Source organism: Muntiacus reevesi, chromosome 1 (assembly GCF_963930625.1).
Source record: "Muntiacus reevesi chromosome 1, mMunRee1.1, whole genome shotgun sequence".
NCBI classification, from domain to species: domain Eukaryota; kingdom Metazoa; phylum Chordata; class Mammalia; order Artiodactyla; family Cervidae; genus Muntiacus; species Muntiacus reevesi.
This window is the reverse complement of record NC_089249.1, coordinates 175551034-175565016: the sequence shown is the minus strand read 5'-3', so window position 1 is coordinate 175565016 and position 13983 is coordinate 175551034. Positions and strand designations below refer to the sequence as shown.

Sequence of the window (13983 nt, the reverse complement as noted above, 5' to 3'; positions counted from 1 at the left end):
AACATTTGGAGTGGATCTGGTAATAACTTGAGACAAATCAATATATGAAATAAGCCCAAAAATTCCATGGAAGAGAAAAAATTTGAAACCCAATAGTTTGATCTATAGCCTTACTGTCCATGTATATTTCATATAAACACTGGTAGGTTAATTTACACTTGGAATGCTGTCAAATGTGCAGAAAGTATTAAAGTTTACTATAGATTCTACTTTTATTAAATATAATACACCAATTGTAAATGTTAAATAGGTAACTTTTAATCAAGCAATACCAGCTACATATTGAATGCTATAAACATTTTAAACATTTGAAGAAAATACATATTTAAGTGTTCATCTTACTATTAGTAAGACTCTAACTTTATACAATATTACCTTTAAAAGTAAGCAATTAAATAAATTTATGTTATCAGATAAAGCAAAAGAATAGGTCTTGAAAAGTGTTCCAATGTATACTCTAACCTAACAGAACTTCTTACAAAATGAACATAATCAATACAGTGACCATTTTATATTTAAGTAAACAGTTTACCAGAGCACAAACAGGTTCACTCTTCCTAGTGAAAACAGGGAAAATACATCTAAACCTATTAATGCATCACAACAGTAATTATTTTGGAAACTTAAAAACAACATACACATTACAAAATGTGTATCTGCAGATCCAGTTTATCTGTTATCCTATGGTCCAATATAAGAGTCTTAAGACAACTGAAAACTGAAAATAAGAACTTCAGATAGATTATATTCTTCACATATAAAATAATACTTTCTATTGGTCAATATTTAAAAAACTGACTTAACACAGATTTTTTAAATTGACACCATTTTTGTCTCTGCTCCAAAACATGCAGCTTCAAGTCTCTAAGTGAGAAGTTTGAAATACAAAGTCTATAAACATTAAAAAGTATCTTTTAATTTATATATAGAGATCTTTATATTGTCAAAACAACAGTTGCTAGATTTTAAGAGATGGCTATATAAAGTAGAACATTGTAACAGCTAACCCCATTTATCGAGCCTATTTAATTATATCATTTTGCTATTACCACAATTTTTTCTAAGTGCGGAGAACATTCTCTGTAGGAAGGAACTCATGCTTTCCAAGGAAATTCTAGAGGTCAAGAGAAGAAGGAAGAAACCAACAATAAAATGTTACACTAAATCCAAAATTCCGTAAAAGTACGTAGTTATCAGTACACTTTACTACTAAACCAATCATTGTCAGTTAACTCATTTATCATATCAATTAATACCATATTTACTTATACACTTATATATGCTTGCCTGGTGGCTCAGGCGGTAAAGAATCCACCAGCAATGCAGGAGACCAGGGTTCAATCCCTGGGTCAGGAAGAACCCCTAGAGAACGGAATGGCAATCCACTCCAGTCTTCCTGCCTGGAGAATCCCATGGACAGAGGAGCCTATCAGGCTACAGTCCATGGGGTCACAAAGAGTGGGACACGACTGAGCGACTAACACTTTCACTTTTCATACTTATTTGCCATTAATTTCTACCCCTACTAGGCATATCACTAAACTCAGTAAATACTGAGATGTGGAAATACTGGATCAAATAATTCTATTTTAATATTTGGAGGAACAGTCATACCATTTTCCACAATGGCTGCACTATTTTACCTTCCTATCAGCAATGCATGGGGAAGTTTCCAATTTCTCCACATCCTCACCAACACATGTTATCTTCTGGTTTTGGCAGGAGGATAACAGTCATTCTAATGGGTGTGGAGTGAATATCCCATTGTGGTTTTGGTTGTATTTCCCTAATGATTAGTGATAATGAGCCTATTTTCATACGCTTATTGACCATTTGCATATCTTCTACAGAGAAATGTCTATTCAAATCCTTTGTCCATTTTTAAACTGGGTTGTTGCTGAGCTGTAGCTATTCTTTATTATATTTTGGATATCAATCCTTGTCAGATAAATGATGTACAAATACTCCCTCCTACTCTGTAGGTTGCCTTTTCACTGTTGACAGTGCCGATGCACAAAAGTTTTAAATTTGATGCAGGTTATCTATCTTTTCTTGTCTGTTTTTGGTGTCATATCCAAGAAATCAATGACAAATCCAACGGTGTGAGGCTTTTCCTCTATTCTTAGATTTTAGTTCTAGCTCTTGGTGTGGTGCTGGGGACCCCCAACACAGTACATTTTACTCTCTTCCCAAGTTACGCGGTGCTTAGAACAGTTGGGAGTACTTAATTCTCTCTCAACTTACATGCTACTATTGTCTTATATTAATTACATTAGACCCTATAAAATACCATTATTCTTGTTTTATATAGTATTAGTTGATCTATACACTTTATTGTTCAATTTGTCTGCATCTCTGATCTTTCATCAGAAATAAGTTTCCTTCTTTCTAGAAAACACTCAGTATTTTCTTTACTACAATGGGTCTTCTAAGTAACAAATTATCTTAGCTTTTAATTGAGTAAAAATAAATTTATTTCACATTTACTCCTGAAGGCTCTTTTTGTGAGTACAGAATCCTAGGTTGGTAGAATTATTTGACAGGTTCTATTGAAAATCAGATGTCAGTTTAATTGCTGTACTTTTTTTTCTCTAGTTGTTTTATGGCTAGCGTTTCTTTTTGTTTTTCAGTTTTCCTATGTGTATGTGTCTGGATGTGCAGGTGAGCACTGCTTTTTTTATTTCTCTTGCTTACTCCCTTATTCATAAAGCTTTGGGGCTCATTAAATGGTTTTGATTGACTTTCAGCAGCTTTGCATGGTGGTCACCAGGATCACATTCAGGCAGTTTTTCTGATGTACTGAGGTCTTTTTATTTTTCCTGATTAGCGTTTAAAAGTTTTACTAAATTTCTAATGTGTTATCATTTACATTTTTTTCAAATATTGCATCTGTTCTATTTTCTCCCTCTTTTTATTTTTTGGTTAAAATTCCAGTTGCACAAATTATTAGAGGTTTTCTTGGTATATCTTTGATTCTTCTCTTTTGTGTTTTTCACCCCTTTATCTCTGTGCTTCATTCCACAGTTTTTCTGACCTTTCCAATTGTCTAATATGCTATAGAACTTGTTAACTGAATTATTCATCTAAGTTATTCTGTTTTTCATTAATGGAATTTCCTTTAAAATATTTCCAGTTCTACCCTAAAATTCTTAACCCTGTTTTCTGTCTCCTTGAACATAGTACATCTGTATTAATTAGCTTTTGCTGTGCAACAATTAACTTTCACAGCTTAGTAGCTTAAAACAATGAGCATCTGTTTAGCCTCTGATTCTGCAGGCAGCAATGGGCTGGACTCCTCTGGGTGATTTGGCTCCCCTTGGTTGGGCTCACTCATGCCTCCACGGACAGCTGCCTGGTTGGTAGATTATCTGCTCATCTGTGCTAGGTTCTGTCACGCGTTCAGGGGCAGCTGGATGCAGGATGCCATGCCTCGGCTAGCCTCCATGTACAGCTGGCCCTCCATATCTTCACGTTCTGCACTTGCAGATGCAACCAACAATGGACTGAAAATATTTGAAAAAAAAATTCCAGGAGGCTCCAAAAAGCAAAACTTGAAATCTACTGTGCTCTGGCAAATATTTATAGCATTTATATTGTATTTACAACTATTCATAGTTACTTAGAATTATATTATTACATATTAGAAATAATCTAGAGATGATCTGAAGTATACAGGAGGATGTGTGTAGGTTATATGCAAGTCCGTGGGAAAGCAAGGACAGCAAACCAGTCCATCCTAAAGGAAATCAACCCTGAATAACTCAATGGAAGGACTGATGCTGAAGTTGAAGCTTCAATACCTTGGCCACTAATGTGAACAACTGACTCACTGGAAAAGACTGGGATGCTCGCAAAGACTGAAGGCAGAAGGAGAAGAAGGCAATAGGGGACGAAATGGTTGGATTGCATCACTGATTCAATGGACATGAACTTCGGCAAACTCTGGGAGATGGTGAGGGACAGGGAGGCCTAGCATGCTGCAGTCCATGGGATCACAAGGAGTTGGACATGACTTGGTGACTGAATAATGCTATTTTATATAAGAGGTTTGGGTGACCTCTAATTTGGTATCTACAGGGGTTCCTGGAACCAATCTCCCACGGATGCTGAGGGGTGAGGGGTGACTATAGTCTCTTGTTCTCTAGCAGGCATCCTGGGTATCCCTATGTGGCTGCAGTAAATTTCCGAGAGAGCACAGTGATCAAAGTCTCTTGAGGGCTAGGCTTGGAAAAGGCACAAGCAAGTGAAGAGGTCAGTCTAGATTCAAGTGGTGGGAGAAGAGACTCCACTTCTTGGTCAGAGGAGCGTACAAGTCACGTGGCAGAGGGGGCATGGTTACAGGGAAGGAATACTGTGGCCGTTTCTGCAAACCACCTACCACACGCTGTTATTGTTCAGTCACTCAGTCGTGTCTGACTCTCTTCGACCCCATGGACTGCAGCAGGCCAAGCCTCCTTGTGCATGGGATTTCCCAGGCAAGAACACCAGAATGGGTTGCCATTTCTTTGTCTAAGGATCTTCCTGACCCAGGAATCAACCCTATGCCTCCTGCATTGGCAGGCGAATTCTTTACCACTGAACCATCAGGGAAGCCCCAATCTTCTCTTACCCTGGCCCAATAATTCATAGTATCTTGATAGCTCTCTTGTGTCTTCAAGCAGGCACAGTCTTTATATTTATTCAGCTTTTCTAACTATTCGCTGTGGAAAGTTGGCTTTACTCACTCAGAGAGCTATAAATAGGAACAAGGCCTCATACATTATTTTATAAACAGGGATTCTATGTTTGTATGTGGTAATTTAAAGTACATACACAAATTCTTTGAAACACCTTTCTTCAAGAGTGTGGATTCACATAGTGACTTGCCCCTGACAGAATGTGCTAGAAATGATGGAGCATGACTCTTGAGGGTGGGGTCACAAAAGACACTGCAGCTTCCGTCTTGCTCTCTCTATGATGGTTCTTGCTCTGAAGGAGCCAGAGGCCATGCTGTAAAGACACTCAAGCAGCCCTACAGCAGGGCCCACGTGGTGAGAAACAGAGGCCCCTGCCCACAGTCATGGGAAGAAGCTGTCTCAGGAGCAGGTCCTCCAGTCTCAGTCAAGCCTCTTGATGACTACAGCCCATGCCAGCACTGTGATGCAACATCACAAGTCACAAAGCTAAAACCACCCAGCTATGTCATTCCTGAATTCTGACCTGCACACTAGGTGATGATAAAGATTGCTTAAGTCAATTAATTTTGGGGTAGCTAGTTTTGCATTAACAGTGAACTAATACAGTATGCTTGTTTTAGCTTTTGTAATATTATCTTATTATTTTCAATATAATTTTTATTTGAAAAGGAAATGGAATCCACAGCTTAAAATGTTTACTATTTAAATATGAAAGATATGACTGACTTACCTCCTATTGCTTCTTTTATTCCTAACTGGAAGCAGAGTTTTCCAAAACAGAGGAGGTCATTTCCACAATCATATTAATAGATAATCCATTCAGAAAACCTTTATGATTTACTCTTACTTCCTGAAGAGCATCTATAATGTGATCTCTATGCCAAAGGAAAACATACATGAGCATTTGTCTTTTCCAAAGTAGCACATTCTAAAGTTATTGAAAGAACTGTAGTTTTATACAAACTTTTAAAGCCAGTTAAAATATAACTGTAGTCATTACCTGCTAACTTCTGGATGTAGTTCAGCCAGTCTCTTCATGATCTTGGTAAAACTACGCAGGTTCAATGTATTTGGAGGTATGAATCGAATAGGTGTATCAGGTAATAATTTAGTAGACTCAATCTGTTTACAATTCTTCTTTACACCCTAAATAAACATTTTAAAGTTTTATTTAAATCAGTGATGATTACAGAGGCAATTCAGCCTATTCTGAATTTAAAAGTTTCAAATAGTAAAATCAAAATTTCTAAAACATTTGAGATTATTTTTTTTCTACCAAGTATATTTACTTGAAATGTATTCAGGGCCACTTATTTTAAAAAATGCCAAACACATGGCAAGTATATGGGCTATGTTGAAATTAGCCTTTTTCAAAAAGGATTACTCATCTGATCCACAGGACTCAGAAAATGTTAACTATTTTCTCAATTTTCCCTAAGATAGGACATAACCAGTTCTAGATGCATAGGAGAGAGGTTCATTCATTACATACAATGGATATCTTAGGCTTAGGGCATGAAGGCTTCATTCTTTTACCCAACCTGACAGAGAAAGGATAGTCTACATGGTAATTATATATACATATTTATGTCTTATAACCTGTGTCTTATTTACTAAACATTTAATGAACAATCTATATGCCCAGAACATGCTGGGGAGGGGGGAAACTAGTGCTATAAAATAGAACCATCAGTTATGTATCTTATAATTAAACTGAAGAGACAAAATTAAAATGATCATTTAATTACTATTAACCATCCAAAATATCAACTACTTCTGCTTCACTGACTATGCTAAAGCCTTTGACTGTGTGGATCAAAACAAACTGTGTAATATCCTTAAAGAGATGGGAATACCAGACCACCTTACCTGCCTCCTGAGAAACCTGTATGCAGGACAAGAAGCAACAGCGAGAACCAGGCATGGAACAACTGATTGGTTCAAATGTGGGAAAGGAGTACGTCAAGGCCGTATATTGTCACCCTACTTACTTAACTTATATGCAGAGTACATCATGCAAAATGTTGGGCTGGATGAATCACAAGCTAGAATCAGGATTGCAGGGAGAAATATTAACAACCTCAGATATGCAAATGATACCACCCTAATGGCAGAAAGTGAAGAGAAACTAAAGAGTCTCTTGATGAGGGTGAAAGAAGAAAGTGAAAAGACCGGCTTACAACTCGACATTCAAAAAACTAAGATCATGGCATCTGGTCCTATTACATCATGGCAAATAGATGAGGAAAATGTGGAAACAATGTCAGGTTTCATTTTCTTGGGTCCAAAATCAATGTGGATGGTGACTGCAGCCACAAAATTAAAAGAAGTTTACTCCTTGGAAGAATAGCTTTGTCAAAAAAAAAAAAAAAAAAAGAAAAAGAATAGCTTTGTCAATCCTAGACATTGTTTTAAAAAGCAGAGACATCACTTTGCCAACAAAGGTCCATACAGTCAAAGCTATGGTTTTTCCAGTAGTCATGTATGGATGTGAGAGTTGGATCATAAAGAAGGCTAAGCACTGAAGAATTGACGCTTTCAAAGTGTGGTGCTAGAAAAGACTGTTGAGAGTCCCTTGGACTGCAAGGAGATCCAACCAGTCCATCCTAAAGGAAATCAACCCTGAATATTCACTGGAAAGACTATGATGAAGCTGAAACTCCAATACTTTGGCCACTTGACTCGTAGAGCCAATTCACTGGAAAAGACCCTGATACTGGGAAAAATTGAGAGCATGAAAAGGGGGCAACAGAGGATGAGATGCTTGGATGGCATCACTGACTCAACGGACATGAGTTTGACAAAACTCAGGGAGATAGTGAAGGACAGGGAAGCCTGGCAAGCTGCAGTTCATGGGTTGCAGAGTCAGACACGCCTTAGTGACTTAACAACAACAATGCAAGTAGGCTATAAATTGTATGAAACCACTGTACATCCCATAAAAGTTCAACAAGGAAAGAGCTGACACTTTCAATCTAGATGAAAATTCATGGTAAGATGTATAAAATATTAGATCTCCCAAATCACAATGTTATATATTTTAAATATCTGCCTATTGCCTTATCTCCTTCATTAGATTTAAGCTCTTTGAGTTGATCAGTCGTGTCCAACTCTCTGTGACCCCATGGACTGCAGCCTACCAGGCTCCTCTGTCCATGGGATTTTCCAGGCAAGAATACTGTAGCGGGTTGCCATTTCCTTCTCCAGGGGATCTTCCTGACCCAGGGATCGAACCTGAGTCTCCCGCATTGCAGGCAGACACTTGACTGTCTGAGGCACGAGGGAATCACCTTAAGCTCTTTAACAGCACAGATTTTTGTCTGTTTCGTTCATTGCTATTTTCCCGCTGCCTGCAATAGTGTACACAGTTGGTATACTATTTGCTAAATAAATAATTCTGATATAATAGTTTAGATAGCAGTTGAAACCACAGAGAGGATGGGTTTTCCAAGAAAGCCAAGTTACTAGTAAATAACAGTTTGTGGTGGTGGTGTGTGTTATTCAATGTCGTGTCCAACTCTTTGCGAACCCATGAACTGTAGCCTCTGTCCATGGAATTCTCCAGGCAAGAATACTGGAGTGGGCTGCCATTTCCTTACGGACTGAGTAGACTCTCCATGACAGGTATTGTTCTGAGGAATTTTCTGTATTAAACTCATTTAAAGCTCACAACATTTGTGAGGCAGGAAAACATCCCCATTTTAAAACAAGGACGCTCAGACACAGAGGGTGGTAACTTGCCCAGTCCATGATGAGTAGGTAGTAAAGCCAGGTTATGAATCTGTTCTTCTTAATCATCAAGCTCTAGCTCTTGTTATAGACAATAAATACTTTATAAATGAATGAATATAATGAAAAATTGTTAAGAATCTGAGAAGAAAGGTGACAGGAGGCTGCTAGAAAAGTATGAGTACAGTTTAACAAAGACGCAATAAGAGCTGCCCTGTCCATAGACTCGAGGACAGCAGACTTCTGGCCTAGCCCACGGTGCCCTATTTACAACACATGACCTTCCCTCTACCAGTTCCAATGCCTGATGCCTCTGCTGACAGGACCAACAGTGCTGTTATTACCTGAACCCATGAACACCAAAATCCGGCTGGATCAGATTCCCTGTCTAAAGAATGTGGAACTGGAACAAAGAGCAAATAAGTTAGTTAAATGATGACAGGAGCTTGAACTGAAAAATACTGTAGTCAGAACTAAGCAAAATAAAGCCTCCCAGAGAGTGAGAGAAGTCATGAACAGACAGAGAAAGCCAGTGTGCAGAGAGAAGCAGAAGAAAGGCACTTACAGGGATGTAGAGGCAAGAGACCAGGTGAGGGGCAGGGAGGAGCCACAGCTCCCAAAGCCCCAGCTCAAGTCCCCCTGTATCCCAACTGTAGTCTGTTTCCTTCCTTCCTATTATGGATTGAAGTTACGCACCAAAAAAACCCATCCTAAACACCAAGTGTCACTAAATGAAAGGAAAAGAGTTTAAAGAAAGGAATGACCAACATCAAATGGGCTAAATGGTCAAAATGAAGGAAGACAGGGAGAAAGACCAATGATAATGTCACTAGTGACTACAGAAAGAGCACTATAAATAAAATTTTAAGAGACTGAAGTCAGATTATTATGATGAAGAAAAGGAATAATCAAAGAAACCCAGACATTGGATAGAACTACTTGTTTGGGAGGTTTGACAGGAAAAACACAGAACAAATAAGGACGGTCATGTCAAAAGAATGAAAAGTCAAGTGGAAATGTTGGCAGGATTAGGAAGAGCTGTGCATAACTCTAAGTGGAGAAAGGCCTGTGAGTAGAAACAGAGTCACTAATGGTACAGAAAAACAATGGCATAACTCCAGGAATTAGTGGAAAGGATGGGATACAGACACAGGGAGAAGAGATCCCTTTATCTTACTTTCAAGGGAAAAAAAACTAAATTCATTTACTCAACAAATATGTTTTCCTTTCATCCATTTATTAAAAAGGGATTTTCTCTGATCTCTAGAGTCCAGCTAACTACAGTAAAAATCCAAGTAGGATTTTTTAATGGACAGTGACAAGCAGAATTATGAGATTTATGGGCAAAGACCGTGGAATAGCCCAAAAAATTCTGGAAAAGAATAAAGTTGGAGGACTAATTCTACTTGATTTCAAGACTCACTGAATGCTATAATAATCAAGATATGTAGTACTGGTGCAACATTTGAGAAAGAGGTAGAAAAGACCACTCTAGAAATAGACCCACCCAAATATGGTCAATTGATTTTTGACAAAGGCACAAAGATAATTCAGTGGAGATCAGCCATACACAAAGCAAAAACACAAACCAAAAGCCTCCTCAATTTATATCTCATATATCATATAAAAATGAACTCAAAATCTTTGTGACCATGGATTATGCAGAGGTTTACGTAGAAATGTAGAAGCAACACTAAAAACACACTTTAAAAAACCTGATAATTGCAATTTGTCAACATTTGAAACTCCTGCTCTGAGAATACACTTAAAATAATGCAAAGTAAAGGCTGGGAAAAGTATTTGAAAATTTCATATCTATCTGATAAATGATTTCTCTTCAAAATATGAAAACCTCTTAGAACTCAGTAATAAAATGCATTAAGCTAGGTGAAAGAAGCCAGACTAATAAGGCTATATAATATTCTATTCATAGGATATTCTATAAAAGGTAAAATTATATTAAAAGGAACAGGAAACAGAGCAGAGCACAAGACTGTTTTGAAATGATGGAACTGATCTATATCTTGATTGTGGCAGTGGTTACATGCCTATGTACATATGTCTAAACTCAAGACAGCAAAAAGAGTGAATTTTACTGCATGTAAATTAAAAAAGAAATCTATGGCATGCCTATAGGATGCCAGGTATTTTCTTGAGCAGTACAGAGATAAGAATGAATAAGCCTCAACTTTCTCACCTTCCATGTGCCATTTAAAACCTCAACGAGGTAAAGAGGAGAGCACACATAATATAAATGACTGTATTTTATGGTTTTAATAATTATGAGATAAGGTTAGCTATGAAAAAAAGAGAATGACGAAAGTGTAAGTAGCCACTTACAGAGTAATACTGTCCAAGATAAAGAGATAAAAAGACTGCACAGAATTGACAAAGAGCCTAGTTAAGGAGAAATGAGTTTCTCTGCAACAAGGTCTGCAAAGATCTGTTTCCTGCAAGAGCAACTGGAGTTGTACAGAAGCAGCCTAGTCTGGAGTCAATGTTAGAAACTATTCAGATTAATGTCCTTATTCCCATTTCATGATGCTGTCCTAGAGTTATTTGTCTACAGAGTTACTTATTGAAATATAGCATACGAGACAACCACTTAAGGGTTAGGTCAAGAAAACTAACCTTTTGGTCAAAAGGGAAGAACTCACTGTCTTGCTCAGACCCCAGCTGTCTTGGCCGAGTTCTGGGCAGTCTAGCAATAGAGGAGGGTGAGCTGATTTCTTTGCTGGTGCTTTTTTCCCAATTACTGAAACTAACTTTATTTCCATTTTTGGAGGAAAGTGGTGATGTATATTCTCCAGGAGTTTTGACAAGCCGCACATTTACTGATTTCCCATTTATTTCTATACCATTCATTTCTTTCACAGCCATCTTTGCATCACTGTTTTTTTTAAAAGCAAGAGATGCATATCTAAAACACAAAAGCAGAAAACCAAAAGGTTCTTGTTAAGGACTTTAAATGGCCTTAACCATCATTCTGTAATAATTGGCTAGCGTGTATCTTTCACAATAACTACTGCTCTTAAAAATAAAAAAGTCACCACACTTACCTTGGGATCAGGAAGAATCCTTAAAAGACAACTAAATAAAAAACAACTCAAAGATGGAAAATAAAACAGCATTTCTTCTGAATTATCGATTAATTTTATATAAAAATTTAATGTAAAGCATTTGCAAAGTTCATACATGACAGAGTTACTACACAGATTAGTGTTCTCAGGACAATTAGTTATCCACATTAAAAAATTAAAATTAATCCCTATATACATAAATGTGTCTGAAAGATACATTGAATACATTGAAGGCTTGAATGTGAAAGGAAAAATTTAAAAACATTTAGCAGAAAATAGAAGAGAATGTCCTATGGTCTTGTACTGAAAAAAATACGTAGTCCAAAAAGAGTTGGAAAATCTAACCAGAATTTTAACTTTCTAAGTGAGAAGGCTGGGCAAGAGCCCTCCTTCTGAAAGTGCCAGCTCTAGACAGTGTAAATGCCAGAATATATATCAACTCTGAAGGGCAGATGTCTTCAAAAGATGGGACCATGATAAATCTTTGTAACCTCCTTATATTTTTGTATTTAATTATATTTCTTAAATTTTCATACAGAATGTATAATACTTCAAGGAATAAAAATACATAGTTTCTCTTTTTCAAAGGATTCAATAAGACACTAAAAGAATCTTTCACATCAAGTATAATAGTAATAATATTCCTAGGAGCACATCACTACTTTTAATATACTGAAATATATTAACATATTAATAGGTCAAAAAAAGCATATGATCTTAAGTCTATACATTTAAGACAAAATGAAACACTTACTTTTAATAAATTTCAACCTAACTACAAATGGAATCCTTTTAAAAAGTATTTTAATTTTTCATATCAGAAATAAAAAGCTATACTTTTTTGTGATAAAACACTAAAGCCATTTCCATTAAGCTATCACCATTCTTATTTGATACTTTTGAATGCTCTGATAATGTCACAAAAAAGGAAGTAGCAACATATGTATTAGAAATGACTATCTGTAGATAATATAGTCGTCTACCTAAAAAATAAAGTATCAACTGAAAAGTAATTAAAATAATAAAATTGAATATAATTTTCTGAGTGCCCATTACATGCCAGGCGTTATTTCTAAAGGCTTACTTATTTACTTCATAACAGTTTCACAGCAATGCTATGTAGGTACCATCATTATCCTCACTTTATAGATGAAGAGTCTGAGATACAGAAAGGTTAAGTAACTTGACCAAACTTATTCATCAGGTTGCTGATGGAGCTGGGAAGTGAATCCAAGCCATCTAACTGTAGAGCTTGTTCTCTTAACTAATGTACTCTACTGCCCCCCATGAAATGGTATGAAACAAGGTAACTTCAGAAAACTCAGAAATTCTCCTCTATCTCATTAGTAACACGTTAAAAAGTATAATGAAAGAAAGACTTGATTGAGAAGAGCACCAATTAATGACTGCAGCTATCTGTCAATGTGTATTCCTCTTCTGGGCTGTGAAAGTGTTAGCATTAATCGCTCGGTTGTGTCCGACTCTTTGTGACCCCATGGACTATAGCCCACCAGGATCCTCTGTTCATGGAAATCTCCAGGCAAGAATACCAGAGTGGGTTGCCATTTCCTACTCTGGGCTGCAAAACTCCTGGTTTAATCACCAAAGTGGTTGACATTTAGTACAGAGAAGACCCCTGATTAGACCTACACAAACCAGACACCCAGTAAAGGTACATTTATTGAATTTGGGAAACATACCTGTAATTAGGAGAAGAGTCATAAATTGAAATGTCAGAAATTTCGTATTTCTGGAAATAAGACCTTAAATCAGCCTAAAAGAAGATAAATAAAAGTTTGTGAAAGGCAGAACAATCAAAATATGAACACTGATAGATCTGAAAGTGAAGCTCACAAAATAAATCCTGGCATACCTCAGACACTGAAGGGCAGAGACCACCAACATGTATCAAGTAACCTTTATCTCTTCGTAAGGGTTCCACATTCTTTATTTCTGCTTGTAGATAAACATGATATACAGCAGAAGATAATCATTATTGTATCAATATTTTTAAGAGAGAATGTAAAAATTGTTAGATTTCATTTTTTATTATCACAAAGATTATTATAAAGCTATTAGCAAATATCAGTACTAGGCTGAAGAGTAATAGCCTGAAGTACAGTTTCAAAATTTCTGGGATTTAATCATACCATGTTAAAAATAAAGAGGTTGGATTGGTTGATATTTAGTCCCTTGTGGCTCAAAAATGGATCAATAACATCTAATTAATTACATCAACCACTAAAAAAAGTATACTCCATTTATCTCTGATTCAGAGAGTGCTATCTAGGATGTTGGATGCACCCAGGATGCTCTGTGTGGATGCTGGTGAGGGCTCTCTTTACATACATTCCTTTGCTAGCAAAACATCATACCAGGGAATCATCTAAATCAGACAAAAATATCAACAGCAGGTATTATTTTAAAAAACATAAATATCGGAATTATAGATTCATTTGATGACATTTTCATGATTTCTATTTTGAAGCAAACCTGGT

General features: G+C 36.7%; 1 protein-coding gene across 4 annotated transcripts in view; it reads right to left on the bottom strand.

Annotated features, from left to right (window-relative positions):
- Window positions 1–233: 233 nt before the first annotated feature.
- RBM44 (RNA binding motif protein 44) overlaps window positions 234–13983 on the bottom strand; it is a 28729-nt gene continuing 14979 nt past the window's right edge. For all 4 annotated transcript variants that reach the window (XM_065917154.1, XM_065917156.1, XM_065917155.1 and 1 more), the window contains exons 11-16: window positions 13359–13438; window positions 13186–13259; window positions 11037–11325; window positions 5677–5822; window positions 5407–5551; window positions 234–1114 (exon numbers count right to left, since the gene is read on the bottom strand). In XM_065917154.1, coding sequence (XP_065773226.1) covers window positions 5428–5551; window positions 5677–5822; window positions 11037–11325; window positions 13186–13259; window positions 13359–13438 — 713 coding nt within the window. In that variant the 3' untranslated portion in view covers window positions 234–1114; window positions 5407–5427. The remainder of the gene's footprint in view (window positions 1115–5406; window positions 5552–5676; window positions 5823–11036; window positions 11326–13185; window positions 13260–13358; window positions 13439–13983) is intronic.